Below are 21433 nucleotides of genomic sequence, written 5' to 3' on the forward strand. Positions count from 1 at the left end.
AAATGGGGAAGGCATGGACGCACTATTCTGTTTTAATGGTTCTTTGAAGTATTTGTTTTTTCTAGACATGCAAGAGCCATAACTCAGCAAAAACTGTTAAGAGTAACAAGAATTCTTAATTGCAAACTTGAATTGGATTGCAATTGGGTTTAGTGGTAGTGGACTATAATTATATATAGCATATAAACTGTGTGCAGGAAAAGTTGTTCTTATTGTAGCGTTAGAAGACTGTCCATCTTTTATAAAAACAAAAACAAACCACAGTTGAAATGCTGATACTGAGTCCTTGTTGAAAGGAATTTGGCAACTCCTCTGGAGTTTTACTGGATAAGTACCCACATTGTACAAGCCAACAATGTCTCACATGCCAAGGAATCTAAAAAAACGGAACATTCACATAATTGCCACTTAAATCCTTATATAAAGGATCCCTTTAGCAAGAATAAGAGGGTGTTTATTATTGATGGCTTTTTAGAAAGCTAAATCTTTATAAGCTGGCTGTTTATAGGCCAAAAACTTCTAAAACAGATAATTCCCCCTAAAATAGAAATCATCCAAAATTTCATTTTAAACTGACAGTTATTAAATTACAATATATTTTACTTGATTTATTGAAACTAAATGTAAATGATGTCAGAATTTTAACAGGTGGAATCTTGTTTATGAGGTGGTTTAATGCATCAGTTCCACTTTCTGCTGTATCTCACAGAGTTCTGTTAAGGAAAACAGTACAATAAGTTGAGTGCTGTAGTCACAGGCTGACGAAAACGTCCGTACCACATATTGGCTGCTAATTTCATGGCTAAACTTTCTAATTATATAAAGAGGATATCATATACGTGCACGCACACATATATATCTGTTTTATGCTGGGTTACGGATGCTAAATTTATCTGCTTTTAAGTAAGCCCCATTTCAGCTGAACTTTCTTCCAAGTTAACTGTTCTTAAACTGTTGCAGTCATTCCTTTGTTGCAGAGTGTGCAAATATAGCTCCCCTCTTTTTCTTTCAAGATGTGAATCATGTGGGCTTAGCTCAGTAACTTCTGTTTTCTGATTGGGTATTGTCAGCTTAATATCAGCCTGCATTTATAATATGATTGTGCTTACTTAGATTTCAGTTAATGGTAAAATAGAAGAGCTAGCAATAGACAGAACATAAGCAATGGGGTACAGTATTTATATTAACAGAAAGAAGAACGTGCAGTGATATAAGGAGCACTTTCATCTCCTTTTAAGGCCTCCTGTGTTGCTCACAGAGGAGCAATTTGTTAATCAGGGTTGCTAGATGTTTGATCTAAGAAGCCTTTCGGGACATCATCATATATAACAGTACGTTCATCTGTGCTGATACAACCAGTGTCTCTTAAAATGCTGTCATAGCTGAGTGCAATATAATTTTCAAAATAGCTAAACTTGAAATGTACTTGCTTTATATGCTTTTGATATTCTGTGTACTGTATTTTTGCAGGCTATATTCAGAAATATACATTTAAGAAAAATAATCCAGATATGCAGGGCACTTAGATGAATAAAAGTGATCTGTAATGGGTTTACTTCCACATTTTAAAATTTATCTTTACATGTTCAAACAATGGTGATGCTACTAATGTTTGAAAAGAATTTTGGCAAAGCCAACAATATTGCATCACATTATGTTTGGCAAGGTATGCTTAAGCAGTCATACAGTTCGGTTGTTGAGCCCCTGAACATTAAGACTAGATGCAGTGTAAAACTGCATAGACCAGTCTAAAGCCTGAAATGAGAAAGGTAGCGATTCAGAACTCATAGACTGATATGGGTGTAATACTGCATGCCTCTAAGAAATTTAACAGGCTTTTGAACAACAGTCAGTAGTTTGTTTAGAGGAACATTATGAAGTGGTTGATATTTTGTTCAGAAGGTGCTGTCTCTTCTGAGCTAACAATGGGTGTACTTATGGGGCAGTTGCTCTTATCTTATGGAGAGCAGCTATAAAGATAATATTTATGGGGATAAGGGAAACAAGACTGGCAAAGAAAAAGTGGTGGTAGTGATGGAAATTATTGGAAGGAAAGTATATGATGCATGCTCCAGCATTTATCAGAATATGCTGTATGAAAAATGTTTGAGTAGGTGAAAGTTTCTTAACATTTTTTGCCACATTAACGAAAAACAATGGGCACTTGCATCATTGGTATCTGCCTCTTTATGTAGTGGCAAACAGAAAGAGGGCATAGGGATAGAATAACTTAAATAGTAAAAACTAGGGTAATCTGAAATTTCGATCATCCCAGATAAGCTTAGGTGTGGCAACCTGAGGCAATAAAAGGGACTGTAACCTCTGCTAAGCTAGGGGGCCACCCATCCAACAAACATTGGGAGGAGGGAAGATGTGAAAATAAGGTGCATATACTTAATTCAGCTAAAATAATTTGTAGTGGGGTTTACTTCCAAATTATAGCTTCATTTAATTGTGCTACGGGGGAAGAACAAAGGACAAGTACGAGTAACGCAGCTGGGTCAAAGCCGAAAGGAAGCCTAGAGGCTGATGCACACAGATGCGAAAGGAGAGTCCGGAGTTGTACTGAACCAGAAAAAGTTAGAAATTGTCAAGCAAGAAATGGAACGTATCAACATTACAATACTTGGCGTGAGTGAATTAAAATGGACGGGAATGGGACATTTTCAATCAGGCAACTACAAAATATTTTATGCAGGAAATGAGAAATTAAGAAGAAATGGGGTTGCTTTAATAGTGAGAAGTGATGTAGCAAAAGCAATTAGGAGCTACAACGCAAGGTCTGAGCGAGCGATATCAATGAGATTAAACAGGAAACCTATTAGCATAAACATCATCCAAGTCTATAATCCAGTGGCAAACACAGAAGAAGAGGAATTGGAGAGTTTTTACGCAGAAGTATAGGAGGAAATTGATCACACACCAAAACAAGGTGCTCATAAAGGGGACTGGAATGCAAAAGTAGGGAACAGAGAAGAATTAGGAATTGTGGGAAAATGGGGCTTAGGAGACAGAAATGAAGCAGGAGAAAGACTTACTGAATTCTGTGAAGCCAATAATTTGTTACTTGTGAACACAATTTTTGAGCAACCGAAAAGATAACGTTACACGTGGACATCACCAAATGGTCAATATAGGAATCAAATTGATTATATAATTGCTAGCAGAAGATGGAGAAGCTCCATACTTTCTGCAAAAACAAAGACCAGGAGCAGACTGCGGTACAGATAATGAACTGGCCGTATTGAAAATCAGAGTAAAGCTAAGGAAGAACAACAAAGCAATTATAATGCCAAAATACAATTTAAATAACATCTCAGAAGGATATAAAGATCAAATAAGGAACAGGTTGGAGGCTTTAAACTTAGTTGACAGAGAACCAGAAGAACTACAGAGTGAAGTCAGAGACATTATCAGGGAAAAATGCAAGAAGACAATACCTCTAGTTAAAAAGAGAGAAAGACCTCAATGGATGACTGAAGAAAATCTTAAAATGGTTAAAGAGAGAAGGAAAGTGAAAGCAAAAGGAGATAGAAACACAGTCAGAACCCTAAATGCAACAATACAGCGACTAGTACATAGGAACAGAGCTATTACAATAGTTACTGTATAGATATAGAAGAGGACAACAAAAAGGGTAGAACAAGAGCCCTGTTCCAAAAGATTTAAAGAAATGAACAGGAAATTGAGTAGGGATGTTGAATTATCAACAGGGGAACAAACACAATGACTGACCGAGATGAAATAAAAGAAAGATGGAAACAATACACTGAAGAACTCTATAAAAGAGATGCCAGGATGACAGATTCATTCACAGAGGAACCATATGACGAAGAACCAGAAATTTTAGAGTGTGAGGTGAAAGCTGCTCTTAAAATACTTGGAAGAAACAAATCACCAGGAACAGATGGCATACCAATAGAGTTGCTACAAGTTACTGAGACTGAATATGTCCAAATTTTGACAAAAATCTGTCAAGAAATATGGAAAGCTAAATGGCCCACAGACTGGAAGCGTTCAATATACACCCCAATTCCAAAGAAAGGGGATCCCAGAGAATGCAGTAAATATTGAACTATTGCCTTAATATTCCATGCAAGTAAGGTAATGCTCAAGATTCTACAACAAAGGCTCTTGCCATATATGGAGTGAGAAATGCAAGATGTCCAAGCTGGATTTAGAAAGGGAAGAGGCACCAGAGATCATATCACGAACATATGTAGGATAAGAAGAAAATAACCCTGTGCTTTATAGATTACTGCAAAGCCTTTGACTGTTAGATCATGAAAAACTATGGAATGCTTTAAAAGAAATGGGGATGCCACAACATCTGATTGTCCTGATGCTCAACCTATACTCTGGACAAGAGGCTACTGTAAGGACAATATGGAGAAACCAATTGGTTCCACGTCGGAAAGTGTGTGAGACGGGTGTATTTTATCACCCTGTTTGTTTAATCTATACAGTAGGGCCCCACTTGTCGGTGCCCCGCTTGTCGGCATTCCGCTAATATGGCGGTGCCAGTGGGGCGATCCGCTGTAGTGTGGGGAGCTCCAGCTACCGCACTCCAGGTGACAGCTATCAGCTGGAGTATGCCAGCTCCCCGCGCTACAGCTGATCACCTGGAGCGCGGGAAGCTCACACGTTCCAGCTGATTTCATGCTACAGTTGATCAGCTGGAGCACGGGGAGCTCGCATGCTACAGCTGGAGCGTGCTGCATTACAGCTGATCAGCTGGAGTGCAGTTGGCTGGAAGGCGGGGAGCTTGCGTGCTACAGCTGAGTAGGGCCCCACTTTCTGGCGGTTTTTGCTTTTTGGCAGGGGCCTGGAACGGAACCTGCCGTATGAGTGGGGCCCTACTGTATGCAGAATATATCAAATGGAAAGAGGGATTGGACCAAAATGAAGGAGGACTGCGAAAAAGACAAATAATTTGGTGTCAGAACAAATTAAACCAGAACTGTCACTAGAAGCTTAAATGATGAAACTGAGATTATCATACTTTGGACACATCATGAGAAGACATGATTCACTAGAAAAGACAACAATGCTGGGAAGAACAGAAGGGAGTAGAAAAAGAGGAAGGCCAAACGAGATGGATTGATTCCATCAAGGAAGCCACAAACCTGAACTTACAAGATCTGAACAGGGTGGTTCATGACAGATGCTATTGGAGGTCATCTAGCACTCCTGTAAATGACGTGTGTGCTATGTGTGCATGCCTGCCATCAACCAAGGTGGCGGCAGGGGCATCAGCCCCTTAGGGAAGCCTCCACTGCCATCTTGGTTGATGGCAGGCATGTGTGTGCAGCATGCACATCATCCACAGGAGCACTTAGAGGTAGGTGGGGCATGCATGGCCCACGCTAACTATATGGGAGCTCCCTCTCCGCAATCCATGGCAGCATCAGGAGCTGCCACTGCCGTGGATCACAGAATGGAAGCACTACCCTCCCACTCTAGGGAGGGTCCCTCGGGGGCCTCAGCCAGGGGCCGACCTTGTCGCCCCCTTGCCCCAGCCTTGTCTACTCCAATTTCTTCTTTCCCTATGCTGCTTAATGTGTACATGAAATTGTTGGGGAGGCAATCCGGAGATCTGGGTGGAGGCATCAGTAGAATGTGGATGACACCCAACTTCATCTGTCTTTTCATTTAGATGCCAGTTTGCATGCACAAATCGAAATGTAGTTGTGGTTTTTATTATAGTGCTGGTCTATAAACAGTGGATGTGCATCCCTCTGTGTGTGGGAGGGCAGGGAAAAAAGAGGGGGGAAAGCCAGAAAGCCAGGAAACAATACTTAATTCTGTCCTTGGCTAACACAGTTAAGGGGCTATCTCACAAGATCATGTGTAGTGTCATAGAATATTTTACTGCAGATCTGTTTTACTGCTGACAAATCCATCTCTATTATGGACAGTGCTAGAGAAAGCCCTCTCCGTGTGTCTACTGCAGGTTTGGTGGGGGGCCCGTTTTCCCTTTTTTTTCCCCTCGCCTTCACATGTCTAGGAAGAGTACATGGCCTACAATCTAAGCTTGTGTGTTGTGTTTGGCTACAAACACTTCAGCAGTCCATAATATTCTCAGTGGCAGAGCACATACCTTGAACCTGGGACTCTTCTATATGCAATCCTTGGCATCTCCAGGCTGGGCTGAGAAAGATTCCGGTCTGAAGCCCTGGAGAAATGTTGCCACTCAGTGTAAACCAGGGATGGGAAACTGGATCTGATTCTTGGCAGAGGGCTGAATCCAGAAGTACCAGCTATCTGTGGGCTACTTTGACCGGTGGGTGGTACTGCTCACGTGTCAATCACGTGTCAGGCATTGGAAAGTTTGAGCTGCAGCCGTGAAGGAAGAATCTTCGTTTGCTGCCCCAGCTTGAACAGTTTGAATTCATGCCAAATCTGCAAAGGAAGAATCAGGAGTGTACTTCAAGTGCATTCCCAATTCCAGCCAGCATTTTTCAATATGGTGTCTTTTTGTGTTGCCCTATAGGATGACAGAAGAACGTGCTTCAAAAAGTGTCAGATTTTGGCTGCAAGGGATGAATTGGAAATGTACTTAGTGTGCTCCCAATACTTTCTTTCCAGCTACAGTTTGAGCTGTGGTTCACCCAAAACAACTGGGTGGGCCAACCTCCAAAGCCTATTGGGCCTAATTAGACTTGTGGACTGGAGGTTCCCCAACTCTTGTACACATAATACTGGGTTAGATGGACAAAAGCCTGACTAGGTATAAGGCAGTATCTGATGTTCCAATTACTGTTGTTCCCCTCGATGTTGTCAATAATGGGTGATGTGAAGGAGAGACCTGAGGTTGGCAGGGAAAGGAAGACTTCTTGTCTTGCCAGTGCAGCCAGTTATTTGTGTCCTTTTTTGCCCAGTTTTTTCCAGAGGGAAGCTTGGCAGGAAGGGTAAGACTGAAATGTTCAAATCTGTCTTAGCCCTTTCTCCAAAGTGCTTTCCAAGATGTTGACATCTGGGGATAGGGAGCTGGCTGCTAGATTTCTATGACCTTTGAAACGGTTTAGCAAACCTTGAGACTAAGGTTTTGGCCATGTTAAGTGGCGCTGTTAGAAAATCTGTCTTCACTGTTATTTGGTTGTTTGGCTGCCCCAGAATATATGCCTCATCCTGAACTAATTTCTGTCCTTATTTATGTAACAGGAAGTCTTCTACACCACACAAAAATAGCCTTAGTGTTAGGTCAACATTTTGCCTAGACCTGAATCCTGATTACTGTCTTGTTCGGTACATAACTTGGCCTCCCTCTAGAAATCTGTTTCTTGTGTAGATATGTGAGGCAATCAATTTCCTAATTGTTTTTCACAGCTACTGACCGTCATGCCTCCATTAGCCTTCTAGGTTAGCCTATTCTATGATTTCTTTCTCAGTGGTTTTCCAGCTCCACACTTCAGTAATTTTGATTCCCTATTTCCTCCCAGGTGGTGTCTTCAGATAGTAACTCTGGAAGTATTGGTTTTATTTTTGTGTATTGGCTAATCTGCAAGTGTTTAACAAATAGTAATATGGCCGACCTGTGCTGCTTTAACCTCTTGTATATTTTAAAGAGAGATAGTGTGGTGTAGTGGTTACAGTGTTGGACTACAACCTGGGAGATCAGGGTTCGAATCTCCACACAGCCATGAAGCTCACTGGGTGACCTTGGACCAGTCACTGCCTCTCACCCTTGGAGGAAGGCAATGGTAAACCACCTCTGAATACCGCTTACCGTGAAAACCCTATTCATAGAGTCGCCAGAAGTCGAGATTGACTTGAAGGCAATCTATTTCCATTTTGTATATTTTAAATCTCCTGTCTGGTTTTCACTCATGTTTTTCAGCCCCAAAGTTCAGTTTGGCTTAATAGAAAATTTTAGAATTTACAATAATTGAGTAGTTGTCATGCATAACGTCTTTAAAAATCATTAAATAGCAGATAGCAGCATGTGTTACCTGGGAAAATGTATGTGTGTACATCTGTTCCATAGTCCAATTCATGAAACCCTCCTTCCTTTTTTTTTTTTTTTTAAGGGAGAGGGCTGTAGGAATTTGGCCGGTGAGGGTATACACTCATAGGTGTAGAGGGCATGGATGTGCCGTGCTGATCCCTGAACTGATTCAAAGACAGTGAGAAAGTTCTACGCAGGTCATTATAAATGAAAAGTTATAGGGAGTATCTCAACCCAGAGTAAGAAAATTAGATATACATTGAACTCCTAAAATCCTGCTACACATACACCTCAATTGTCTTTGACTAATTTATTCTATCCATTTATATTCTACTATTCAGCTCCAAAGGGGTGACCAGGACAGCTAGTTTGAAGGAAAAGCTGTTTGTTTGGTAATTTTACAAAGTTGCATTTCAAAAAAACTAAAAACGTGACAGTTTGCTTGTACTTTATTCTCACTCAGGTTAGACTACTGCAATGCATAGTACATGTGGCTGCCTTTGAGGACAGCTCAGAAACTAGTGTAGAATGCAGCACATTGATTGTTAACTGGGACAAAAAGGCCATGGCCATATAATACCAGTTCTGTCCTGACTGCACTGGCTGCCAACTTGTTTCTGGTGCCAATTTGAACTACTGGTTTTGACTTTTAAAACCTTATATGGCTCAGGACTCATATACCTAAAGGGGCACCCTTCCCATCTGAACCTGTCCAGACGCTGATATTGTCATCTGAGGCCCTTCTCTGTGTGTCACCTCCAAGGGAAGTCTGGAGGGTGGGGATGAGAGATCAGGCTTTTTCTGTAGTAGCTCACTCTCTATTGAATGCTCTTCCCAGGAGGCCCCACCTGGCATCAACTTTGTCATCATTTCAGTGTGAGGCAAAAATGTTTGTTTTCCAGATATCTGGGCAGCACCAATGATTTATTCTGATTATGTTTTGAATATATTTTTTACCTGAACCACTTAATTTTATTCTTTTATATTCTTGTAAGTTGCTTCAAGGCCTTCTGTTGTGGGAAGCAATTTATAAATTCAGTGAACTAAATCATGCTGAAGCAGCACAAAGCATATCTGAAAATGGAGAGAGAATAAATGCTCTGCTTCTGCACCCACCATTTGCAGAGTCTGTTTCCATAACTTCTTTTTTGCACTTAGGCAGAGGCATAGTAAGAGTTTCTGCATTGTCTTCTGCTCTTAACATCTGAAACTGCTTAGGTTTTCAATAATGTCTCAGTTGAATGTGTTTCCATTCCATATAAGTTTATTATTGGGCAGGGGATGTCTTCTGCACGAAGAGTTTATTTTCCAAATCACATTTGTTTTATATAGAGAATTACTTTGTTGACCAAAATTAACAAGTGTTCTGGAAGTGAGTAAAGTTTGGTGTGAGCATGAATTTTCAACATATTTTTTCAATGAAGGAATTTTCCAAAGTTTGGCAACTTCCTGTTTTTTTGCCATAGGTTGCTGTTTCCTTAATAAATCGCTCTGACAGTTTGAAAAAAAAAATGGCACACAGGTTCAGGGATGGGAAAATTGGTTTTTAATTAGTCCATTCTTGAAAAATGCAATTATTGCCCAAAATGGTAAGTATAATTGTAATTAAATCATGAATGTGGGCCCTAGTGTTGGAGACTTAAGGGAAACATGCCATCATTATGGAAGCCTCCCTTGCCCCCTGTCAATTGTTGTAGTTTAAATACTCAGAATAGATATGTTGTTATGATGGTAACTGGGCTTTTAAGCTGAAAGGCAAATCATACCAAGCCAATGTACTACTATTATAGAATGCAAAGATTCTATAATAGTAATAGTGTATAAAGATATTTCCTTTTTCTTTAGGCAGCTTTTAGAGAAGTGAAGATTTCATGATTATTAGCTGTCTGGCAGCTGCTTTCAGTGAGGACAAGAGGTTACAGAGACAATTTTACTTTGGGTAGAGGTCAACACATTTTGGATGAGTTTGGAGGAGCAGTCATTGGTTCTTTTAACCAGTGAGGCTTGACTTTCTCTTTTTCTGCTCCATAGACATAAAGTAACTGCATCCCTTTTGTACCTGCGGTTAAGTGAAAGGGTTTACAGGAAATGAGTAATGTACTGTGTGTTGGGTGCATGGCAACTAGGGATGTGCTAGAATTCCTCCCAATTCAGATTTGGTACAAAAATTTTCCATTAACTTGCTCATTCACTAGCGTTGCAGATTGGATTTTTATGTAGTGATTTTCTGTAGCTATTTTTGGAAATAGTTTTTTGGAAACAGTTTTTTTAAAAAAATGTGTCAGATACTGACATTAATATTGATACGTTATCAGTATTTCCTTTAATTTATTGATGTTTGCTTTAAAAATATCAAGGTTAATAACAATATTTTTCCGCAGTGGGTGGGAAATGGATTGGTAAAAGCAGCAGCTGGCAAACAAAGAACAAACTCAAATTGATAACAGCCTGTTTGATTGAGAAATTGCTTTTGAAACAGCACTGGCCAGTGGATCCTGTGTCTAATGACAACCTTTCCCCTGTATCTTAGGACAGTGATGGTGTATCATGGTGCAAAATGCAGCATGGCGCCATTTTGAACGAGGTTCTGTCTACTCCTTGTATTGCTATCTCCTTTAAAAAAAATATTCCTCTAGTGGAGTGTACTAGATGCTGTCTCTTGTTGGTTATCAGAATTAAACTTATAAGTACCTCTGGTAAATCTGTGAACCGCTGACCTTAAGGGAAATGGAACATAGATAAATGGTTAGGGATTATTAGCTTCACAATACCTGTCAGTATTACCAGTGTGTTTTCCTGCTCCAGATTTTAAATCTAAGTGCACCAAAAAGCTAGAACAAAGGTTTTGTTTAGTGATGTTTCCTTTGAGGAAACCTGTAGAGCAGTGATATCCTTCCCCAATTATTATAAGCTGGTTTTCCAATATTAACTTGACTATTGCCTACATTTTGGGTGTAGTGAGTTGAGTTTCTCCCTTTCATGAACACGACACTACTGATTAAGAAGAAACTACTTGCTTGGGTTTAAAAATATTTTCCACAAGACAATAATCAGACTCTTCTGACTAGGTAACAGCTGTCTCTCACTTGAAACAGAATGAAGTACTCACTACATACACATCCTGCCTGAACTTCCTCTTTTGTGCACCAGAAATAGCTCTGTGGTAGCAAGAGGCTTGTAAAATACCAATTTATGGAAGAAAGTCACCAGTATTGCTGTAGGAAGAACTGCAATGCAAAATTCCTTGCCAGCATACTAGTAGAGTAATTGTTGCTGATCTAGCCACTACTTGGATTACTACTTGGATTATTCGGTTGATGTCCTTGTCCAGAAAACTAAATGATTAAACTGTTCCTTTTCATCAGTTTGGCATGCAGCTGCATTAAGATTTGGAAGATGCAGGGATGAATAAAGATTTTACTGTGTGCATTTTTTACTATGCATCTTCAGATGTGCTTCTTGCTGGTCTTTCTGCTACCGTTTTAGAAATTTTAAGGTTCTCTGTTCACCTAAAGATAATCTACACAGTAATTGGTCCTCTCAGATTTTTGGAAAATTGTTAATGTTATTCCTAAACTTTCCCACAAGAGCTAAAAGAGAATGTAGTGAATCTTAACGTTAAATCGGGCAGACTTGAATGATGGGCAAATTCAAGTAAACTCCCCACTGGCAGAATTCAGCTCAGGAGATAAGTAGTCCCAGGTCCCCCTGACACACTTCACCAGATGACAACATTGGGTAGCTGGGACTCATCCCAGGCCTCCAGTGACAACCGCACCCCTCACCAGTCACCTCAGGCTGATGCCATATCACCTGCTTGGCGGAAGAGGTACCAGGCATCACAGACGGGAAGGAAGAACCATAATTAATCCCATCCATCCCAGCAGTTATGACAAGTGGAGGAGGGGGGAATTATGGCTTGTGGAGGAGGAGCTTCATGTCTGGTACTTCCCTCAGTGAAGGGGAACAAGCAAACACTAGCGCAACTCCACTGGCTATCTTGGCCTCTGCTTTGGGCACCATGTTGGATTCCAGGGGCAGGGAGGACATAGTTTCCCACCAAAAAAGGAGGAAACCTCATCCCACCTTCCTCCAAGAGGCTTTGCTCAAAGGCAGAGGAACTTCTCTCAACCATGATAGCTTTGCTTAATAAGGAAGTTGTGCACAAGGCTGATGCTTCTCTCACAAGATGCCTGTCCTGTTCCTGCCACTACAAATGGCCACAGCTTGTTGTGGGTCAAGTATTGAGAAGCCCCCACTGTTGTGTGATGTGCATATGTGAATGGGAAGTCTACATTGGTTCATATGGTGTGGCATAACACATATGGAATAAGTTCTTTTTCTTTATTATTCCTACCTGCCTGGAATTGCTTCTTTAGTTTAACAAATCTGTATATGTCAGTGTCAGATCCCCACCTGCGGTCTGGTCTCATAATGGATCTTTCACACTGGCCCCAGCACAGGTCTCTCACAATCCCACTACTAGGTGCCACCACTTGACACTCTGTAATGCAATACTGCCCTGAGACTGTGCCGTAGTCTCCTCCACAGATTGCTACGTAGTGTCTGGGTGCACTTAAAGGCCACAACCCCCCTGTATCTTTCTGCCTTTAAAGATTACTGCTCGGGGTTGCTTTGGATACCTGCTGGTGTTACACTATCCCTTCACCGCTGCCACCATTGATACTGTTCCCAGCTTTGGTATTTGTTCTGTCCACCCTTCTGGTCTGTAATATCCCAGCCAAGGATCAGGAGTGTTGTTAAACCAAAACTATTTATTTATTAACACAAGGAATAAACAAGATTACTTTAAGTTCAGTCAACATGCATATAATAGTTTTCTCTTTATATATCTTAATCCTAAAACCTTCCTCACTACCTGCCTAAACACAAATCCACCTCTCCAAAACCCAGAACCAATAACAACCCTCCAACTGTCATTCTCTCATTTATACCTTCAACCACCCAGACGCTCAGCCAATCACAACTCAGCATTCCTCAACATTCCAACCCATGTACTCCCCCCTCTCACTCACTCTACTTACCACATTTTCCCTACAAAACTGACACTTACCATAATTACTGTACAACATTTACAGGGGCATCACAGTCCATTCCATCCAAGTATAATTTATTTGATTTTTCTTTTACTCCTTTTTCTTATTGTTTCATTTAATCTTTTTGTTATATTATGTATATTGCATGGTGTGTTACTCCCTTGTATACTTTTGTATTGTTAAAATTATAATAAAACTATTCTTTTTTTTTAAAAAAGGACTGAGAAGCCCAGGAAAGAATGCTTGGAAAACATTCAGCATAAGGCCACATTCACACCATACACTTATTCCACTTTATACAGTCATGGCTTCCCCCAAAGAATCCAGGGAAGTATACCGAAGCATGCTGAGAGTGGTTAGGAGACCACCCTATTCCCCTCACAGAGCTACAATTCTCAGAGTTCTCTGGGAAGAGGGACTTGATTGTTAAACCACTCTGGGAATTGTAGCTTTTGTGACGGAATAGGAGTCTGTGAACAACTCTCAGCACCCTTCACAAACTACACTTCCCAAGATTCTCTGGTGAAAGCCATGGCTGTTTCAAGTGGAATAATAGTGGAATAAATGTATGGTTTCAAGCGGAATAATAGTGGAATAAATGTATGTAATAGTGGAATAAATGTAGTGGAACAAATGTATTATTCCACTTGAAACAGTATGGCCTTACTGTTGAATAACAAAGTATTTCCTAGGTTGTAAGGATAGCACCATGTGAACTATATCATAATACTTAGCTGTCCTTCCTGTTGATTAGTCACCATAACTAAGTTAAAATCTTGAATAAAAGCAGATGGTGAAAAGTATCCCCAGCTCTAACTTTCTCTGGTCTCTTCTAGGAGAGGGTTTTTGCTTTTTATATTTCATGTAAATAGCAGGCAGGGTACAGCATTGCTGAAGGAGTCTGGACAATGTCTTCTAACCATTCTCTGTGTCCTATCTAAGCAGCATTTCTAGGAGTAGAAGCAGAGCTTGGAAAAGTTACCTTTTTTGAACTACAATTCCCATCAGCCCAATCCAGTGGCCATGCTGGCTGGGGCTGATGGGAGTTGTAGTTCAAAAAAGTAACTTTTCCAAGCTCTGAGTAGAAGTATATTGTGCTGTTTGACGGCATGTATTTCTTTTTGAGTGATACTGCACAACTTGTGGCCAGCTTGAATTCCCTAGACTTTTCCAGTGCAAAATTTGTTGCTGGCACTCTCAAGAACTGTCAGCCAAATGCATGCTGAGGATTGTGAGGGATTTTTGCTTATTATCAATGGGGAAAGGCAACCTCATTTTAAGTGCACAACTTCTTAAATCATCAAAGAAAGCTATTGCTTCTTTTTCCTGAAAACCAGGCAAACAAATGTGGACCTGTTATTAAGAACTCTCTTGGAAGCTACCATTATGCCATTAGCTTCAAACTCAAATATAGAAATCCTTTTACACTTCCTTTTTTATACCAAACACCTTGTGCTTCAAGGGAAAGCTTCGCTATCAGCTGTCCTCTACCTGGGTCAATTCATTTAGTTGATTCATAATAGAAAGTATGCGTGCCATCAACCAAGATGGCGGCAGAGGTTTCATCCCCTTAGGGAAACCTCAGCCGCCATCTTGATTGATGGCAAACCGCAAAAAAAAGTGGAGAAAAAGGTAAGTGAAGTGGGGGGATGGTGGGCAGTTCGGAAGCTCTTGTCCTGCGATCTGAGGCTCCTGTTCTGCTTCCACGGATTGCGGTCCCCCAAGAGCTCCGTGCCCCTAGGCTTCAGCCTACTAAGCCTAATGGATAATCCGGCCCTGGGCACTGTAAGTTCTTCATTATACATGTGGTAAAACTGTATGTATCTATAAATTTATCTATCTTAAATTTCTAAACCCATGATCAGCACTTAGATTTTTTTTTACCAGTAGCCATATTTTTGACTGAACAAGAGCTGAAGAGCCAGCAATATTGGCTCTGCCTACTGATTCACTCCTGTTCTTCCTGATGCAAAGCAAAGGTAGGTCTCTGGAAGCCCTACTCTCCTGCAACAGACTTTGGTAGAGTTATAGAATCATAGAGTTGGGCCTATAAGACCATCAAATCGAACCCCTGCTCAGCAGGGCTGTGGAGTCGAAGTTGTGGAGTCGGAGTCAGAAGCAATTTTGGGTGGAGTCGGAGTCGGTAGAAATGTACCGACTCCGGCTTCAAAATAAATTTTGATTGACAATTTTTTTTCAATATAAATTCAAAATGTGAAAGAAGCTTCGTAAAGTGTGGTGTCCACAACTGGACACAGTACTCAAGATGAGGCCTAACCAGTACTGAATAGAGGGAAACTAGTACTTCACATGATTCCCTCTGAATAGGGGGAAACTAGTACTTCTGTTAATGCAACCTAAAAAAGCATTTGCTTTTTTGCAGCCACATCGCACTGTTGGCTCATATTCAGTTTGTGATCAACAACAATCCCAACATCTTTCTTGCATGTAGTATTGCTGAGCCAAGTATTCCCCATCTTATAACTGTGCATTTGGTTTCTTTTTCTTAGGTGTAGAACGTTGCACATATCCCTGTTAAATTTCATTTTATTGTTTTCAGCCCAATGCTCTAGCTTATCAAGATTGCTTTGAATTTTGTTTCTGTCTTGCAAAGTATTAGCTATCCCTCCCAATTTTGTATCATCTACAAATTTGATAAGCATTCCCTGCACCTCCTCATCCAAGTCATTAATAAAAATGTTGAAGAGCACTGGGTCCAGGACCGAGCCCTGTGGTACCCTGCTCATTACCTCCCCCCAGTTTGAGAAGGAACCATTGATAAGCACTCTTTGAGTACAATTCTGTAGCCAACTGTAGATCCACCTGATGGTTGTTCCATCTAGCCCACATTTAGCTAGCTTGCTAAATGACGTATTCTTGTAAAACAACGTATTGTAAACGACGAATACATGGAGTAGGCTTTGCTATTAAAAATAATCTTGTGAAGCTCTTGTCAGAAGATCCTATTGGTATTAATGAACAACTCTCAACTCTCCGGTTAAAACTTGCCAACAACCAGCAGGCAACTATTCTAAGTGCTTATGCACCAACATTAGATGCTGATGAAGACATCAAGGAAAATTTTTATAACCAGCTGGACACCATCTTATCATGATAAAATTATCCTCTTGGGCGATTTCAGTGCAAGAGTTGGGTGTGATTTTGATTTATGGCCAGAAACCATTGGGAAAGAAGGAGTTGGCAGTAGCAACCTGAATGGAATTCTACTTCTGACTAAATGTGCAGAGCATAATCTTGTTATTACAAACACACTCTTTCGCTAGAAAAATAAATCTAAAACATCATGGAAGCACCCTTGGTCAAAACACTGGCATCTCCTGGATTACACAATTGTCCAAGCCAGAGATAGTTGTGATGTACTCCTCACTGGGGCCACGACAAGTGCTGATGACTGCTGGATAGATCACCGATTAATTCGATCCATTATAGCCATTAATATTGTTCCAAAGGTATAGGCTCCAAGGAAGAAAACCAAGGCGTAAAATGAACCTTCATGCTCTTCAAGATCCTATTAAGCGAGCCTGCTTTCAAACAAATCTTGAGAAACATCTACTGACGGAAATCCCTGATTATGATTATAAACTGAAGACATCCATTATTGCAGCATGTGAACAAACTACTGGATACCAAACTAAGAAACATCAGGATTGGTTTGATGAGAATGATAGTGAGATTGAACATATAATCGAGAAGAAAAGGAAAGCCTTCCAGATATGTCAGAAAGACATTAACTGTGCTGCTAAGAAAAAAAATCAGTGCAAAAGCTGAGGTCCAAAGAACTAGAGAACTTAAGAATGCCTGGTGGGTAAAGAAAGCTCAAGAAATCCAGCACTTTGCAGATGCTCACAATGCACAGAGCTTTTTTAATGCCACAAAGGCCATCTATGGACCAGTAAATTATGGTACAAATCCCTTACGTTCAATGGATAGTACCAAACTTCTTAAGGATAAAGAGTCTACTGCACTGCACTGGAAAGAGCATTACCATGACCTCCTTAATCGTAACTCTATTGTGGCTGGTGAGGTCTTCTCGCAAATTCCACAACAACAAGCTAGAGATGAGCTCGCAGCATCCCCTAATTTGGATGATCTTTGGCCAAAGGCATTTCCACATGGCATTTTACTGGGGGTTTGTTGCTGCTCATGTGTGCAGGGTTTTTTTCCCCCAGCATCCACCCAACATTATTGTCATCAGAATGTTATTTCAGATTTCCCTCTCAACCCATTTCATCTGGATTTAACATTTCAATTTTTTTAAATTGGATTTTCTGTGGAAACTGTAAATCCTGATTAAAGGGGGAAATAATATGGAAAGGCATTTTGATGAGGATGGTGTCATATGGATGCTGTGCAAAACTTGCATTAATGAGCAGCACTAAGTCCACAACAAACTGTTATGTGGAAATGCCCCAAGTGGTCAAGTTGTATAAAAGTGGGTGGGAGAGAGGAAGTCCATGGGATTAGGGTTGTAATAGAAGTCCCAAGGGAAAGTCTTTGGCTGGATAGGATCCTCAGGGCCCCCAATTTCCTGTTCATGTTTTTAGCCCATTCTTTTGTAAATCATTATTTATTCTTTTTATTAGATTTGAATTTTTTTATGTTCAAAAAGAAGAGAGACAAAATACAAGAGAAAATGTGTACACACACAAAAAATGCAATGAACAATGATTAAGGAAATAAAGAAATTTACAATATACAGTCGTTATGTACCTTAGGAGGAGGGGGATTGATTATCAGCCCAGACTTGTCCAGGGTCCATTGTTTATGCAAACAAGTGTGTGTAAGGTGGGGGTGGTGTATATCTGAGAATTTCCCATTCTTTTTCCATTTATGAAAGGTAACTTTCTCATAAGTAGCTAATTGGATCATGCCTTCCATCTGTTGTATAATTGGGGGAGAGGATCTGTCCTTCCAATATCGAAGTGTTAAGCATTTATAGCCACCACGAGTGTCCCCAATAGATAATCATGTTGCCCCTTGTTCAAGTTGTTGCTATGTCCAGGGCAGCAAACAAGTGATAAAACAATAAAAGTATCTTTAAAACAATTCCAATATGGATGCAGACTGGGATAATGGTCTCTACTTAAAAGATTTATTGACATAGGAAAGTGTTCAGTAGGCATTGAAAGGACAACAGAGATGATACCTGTCTAATATTTAAGGGGAAGGGATTAGGTGCTACAACACTACAGGCCTGATGTGTGGAATGGACCTCCTGATGCGATGGTATCCGCAGGAGACCCTCACCAAGTTCCAAATGATTGGCACATAATTCAACAATGTATTGACATCTTTGGATGTGTGTAAAACCGTATTTATGTGGCTGGTTGCCTCTGACCAATACATTGCAACTTTTGGACTAGACCACATCGTGTGACACAGTGTTGGCGGGGGGGGGGGTACCACAGCGCCATCACATATCTGTGTTTGGTATGCTTTTCCAGATGAGATGCTGTGGGGTCCTATGTACCCTAAATATGGTTTTTGTTGTATTAGACATGGCCAAATACCCATGGAAGCCAATCTGATAGAGTCCAATAATGTTTTCCACTGCCTAACATGCACTGGACACTCACCGCTCCTCTCTATTCTCAGACCGTCACGATCTAGTTTAGTCCTGTCCTTTAAGGATTTGGATTAGAGATATTGTTAGGAAGGTGTTCTACCGTTATTAGATACTCCAGCAAAACTGGGGTTTCTAAGACGCTTAATGCCTCAGGTCCAAAGAAATAAGCTAACGGGTGTTTTAGCTGTATATATACTCAGTTTGTGGATGTTGGGAGGGTATGGGTTTCCATTAATTTAGAAAAGGGAAGGAATTCATTGTTTGTGCCAATCAACTGGTTTAGTTAAGGACATACACACCCCTTTCCATTCATTATTTCCGCAGGAAGATTTGTCCCTCGTATTTTTAGCCTGGGGTTACATCATAGAGTGTTTCTCATGCATGTAAGACTCAAACCCAAATGTTTCTACCATTCTCTGCCATGTTTCATGTGCAGCTGCCATAGTCAGTATATTGACCTTACCCTTCAAGTGCTTAAACCAAAGTATAGTCTATCCACACAATGTGGCGACATAATGGGATTCCAAGATAGACCTCACAGAGGCATTTGATGGTATGGGCTGCTGCCATTTGTGACTACTGGTTAATCAGTGGGCTTTGTGGTACATTTCCAGATCAGGGAAGACCAATCCACCTTCAGCAGTTGACAGTTGTACTCTCTTGAAGGCAAATCTTGGTGGACTAGGGCCCCATAAGAATTTGTAGAAGAAAATATTGATATGTTTAAAGTATTATTTTGGAATATATAAGGGCAGGCTTTGGATGATACAAATGAGGCAGGGTAGGACATTTATTTTAAGTGTGTTGATCCAGTCCCATAAGTCTAGAGGTAGGTGTGACTATCTATCCAAATCTGTGAAGGCTTGCTCAGAATTCCATCTATGTTTAGTTGTATTAGTTTACTTACATCCCAGGGATTTTGAACTCCCAAGTATCTAAATGATTCAGAGCACCTGCAGAATTGTAAGGCGTTGTATCGTATTGGAGAAGGGTAGTCTATGAGAGGATGAATCTTAGACTTGGACCATTTAATGCTATAACCTGATAGACCAAAATAGGTGGCTATCTACTCCATAAGCACTGGAATAGTGTTTACAGGGTTTGTAACAAAGAGTCTTCCATGTTGCATACCCTGGATCTTGGAATTATAGCAAATTCCAGGGTCTCCAAACAGAGGTTAAAATAAAAGTGGGAAGAGGAGACATCACTGCTGGTTCCCCTCTGCATAGGGGACAAAGGTGGCTGTTTGTCATTTGCCCGTATCCTGGGCTAGGGTGTTGGTTATAGGGTGTTGGTTATAGGGTGTTCACCCAGTGTACATATTCCTGGAGTATATCAAATGCAATGAGCATAGCAAAGAGAAAGGGCCAGTGAACTTGATCAAATACCTTCTCTGTATCCAAGGAGAGAAGGGCTGATGGTGATGTGCTATGGCTATTGAGCAGCTCTTAACCCATTCTTAAAGCAGCATATATCTTTCCACACACTTCAAAAGACAGACATACTGGCATTGTTCAGAATCACATTCCTGAGCCTCCAAACCATAATTTGAAGGACCAAAGGCTAACAGTGAGCTTGTGTGACTTGATCCTGGTTTGGAGAGATCACTTAAACCACAGTTTGGTGGTTCAGGTGTCCTGGCAAACTGGTCTGATGAATCCAGGAAGTCTTCTGTTTAGGGACACCACATGAAAAGGAACGAGTGCTTTAGGTTGCTGAGCACTTGAATGTGTCTAAAGCACTGGGCTATGAAGCAAAACCCCTGTTTCTGAAATTAAGTGAACATATGCTGAATTTTCAAACATAACTGCTTACCTTTGTCACACTGGTTACTACTCAGGCTCCCACAAACAGGGTTTATTTTTATACAAAAACAATGTTTTACAATATATGTGATTCCCCTTGGAATGCATGGTGTTCTTCTGGTTCTGAAATATGAAAATGAACATGAAATACCTAGTGGTATCTATACAAGGAACTGAACGCCAGTATATTGGACCTTATATTTATGTAATACATTGTGGATTGGTGGGTTAGTCTGTATTTGTTTATATGAAGAATATATTTATTTCAAAATAAGATCTGTGTTCTTTTACCAGCATAATTAAGCATAATTGATTGTGGTGGCCAGCCACTTATAAAGAAATGTTAGAAAGGTAGGCAAGCATAAGTGTTCTTCTGCAGCAACTTAATATAATCTGCAAAACAAATACAAAGTAGTCACCTTTAAAATGCCTATTTCTTGTCTTTTTTAGATGGAACAGCTATCAGATGAAGAACTTGATCATGGCGCAGAAGAAGATAGTGATAAAGAAGATCAAGATTTGGACAAGATGTTTGGGGCTTGGCTTGGGGAGTTAGACAAACTTACACAGGTTAAAATCACTTTTATAATACTTTCTGCATTCCATAGTGAGGGAGATACTGGTTGTTTACTCTGTGGGCCATTTCAGCAGGGGAGAGGTAGCACTAGAGGAAGGTTGCAATGTGGTGATAGTTCCTCACTGAACTATTAGACAGGTAGCAGACCTGTCAATTGATCCGTCAGATGCAAAGCCAGTTTTTGCTGTATAATGCAGTGATATTGCCATGTGATTAAGGATTTGATTCAGAGGATAGATTATGTGCTTGAAAGTTCAGATTCGCTTGGAAAATTTGTGGTGTTAGAACTTGGTGATTGCATATAAGTTCCTTGATTGCCTCTGAAGAATGGCAGAAACTGAAGGTCATGTAAAAAGACAGCTAAAATACTTTAAAATGCTTAACACTTAGAATCATAGTATCATAGAATAGTAGAGTTGGAAGAGGCCTATAAGGCTATCAAGTCCAACCCCCTGCTCA

General features: G+C 40.4%; 1 protein-coding gene across 5 annotated transcripts in view; it reads left to right on the forward strand.

The window, feature by feature from the left end:
• RAPH1 (Ras association (RalGDS/AF-6) and pleckstrin homology domains 1) overlaps positions 1–21433 on the forward strand; it is a 108436-nt gene that overhangs the window by 25409 nt on the left and 61594 nt on the right. For all 5 annotated transcript variants that reach the window (XM_061607923.1, XM_061607924.1, XM_061607925.1 and 2 more), the window contains exon 2: positions 20848–20967. In XM_061607923.1, coding sequence (XP_061463907.1) covers positions 20848–20967 — 120 coding nt within the window. The remainder of the gene's footprint in view (positions 1–20847; positions 20968–21433) is intronic.

This window comes from Rhineura floridana, chromosome 2 (assembly GCF_030035675.1).
Source record: "Rhineura floridana isolate rRhiFlo1 chromosome 2, rRhiFlo1.hap2, whole genome shotgun sequence".
Classification (NCBI taxonomy): domain Eukaryota; kingdom Metazoa; phylum Chordata; class Lepidosauria; order Squamata; family Rhineuridae; genus Rhineura; species Rhineura floridana.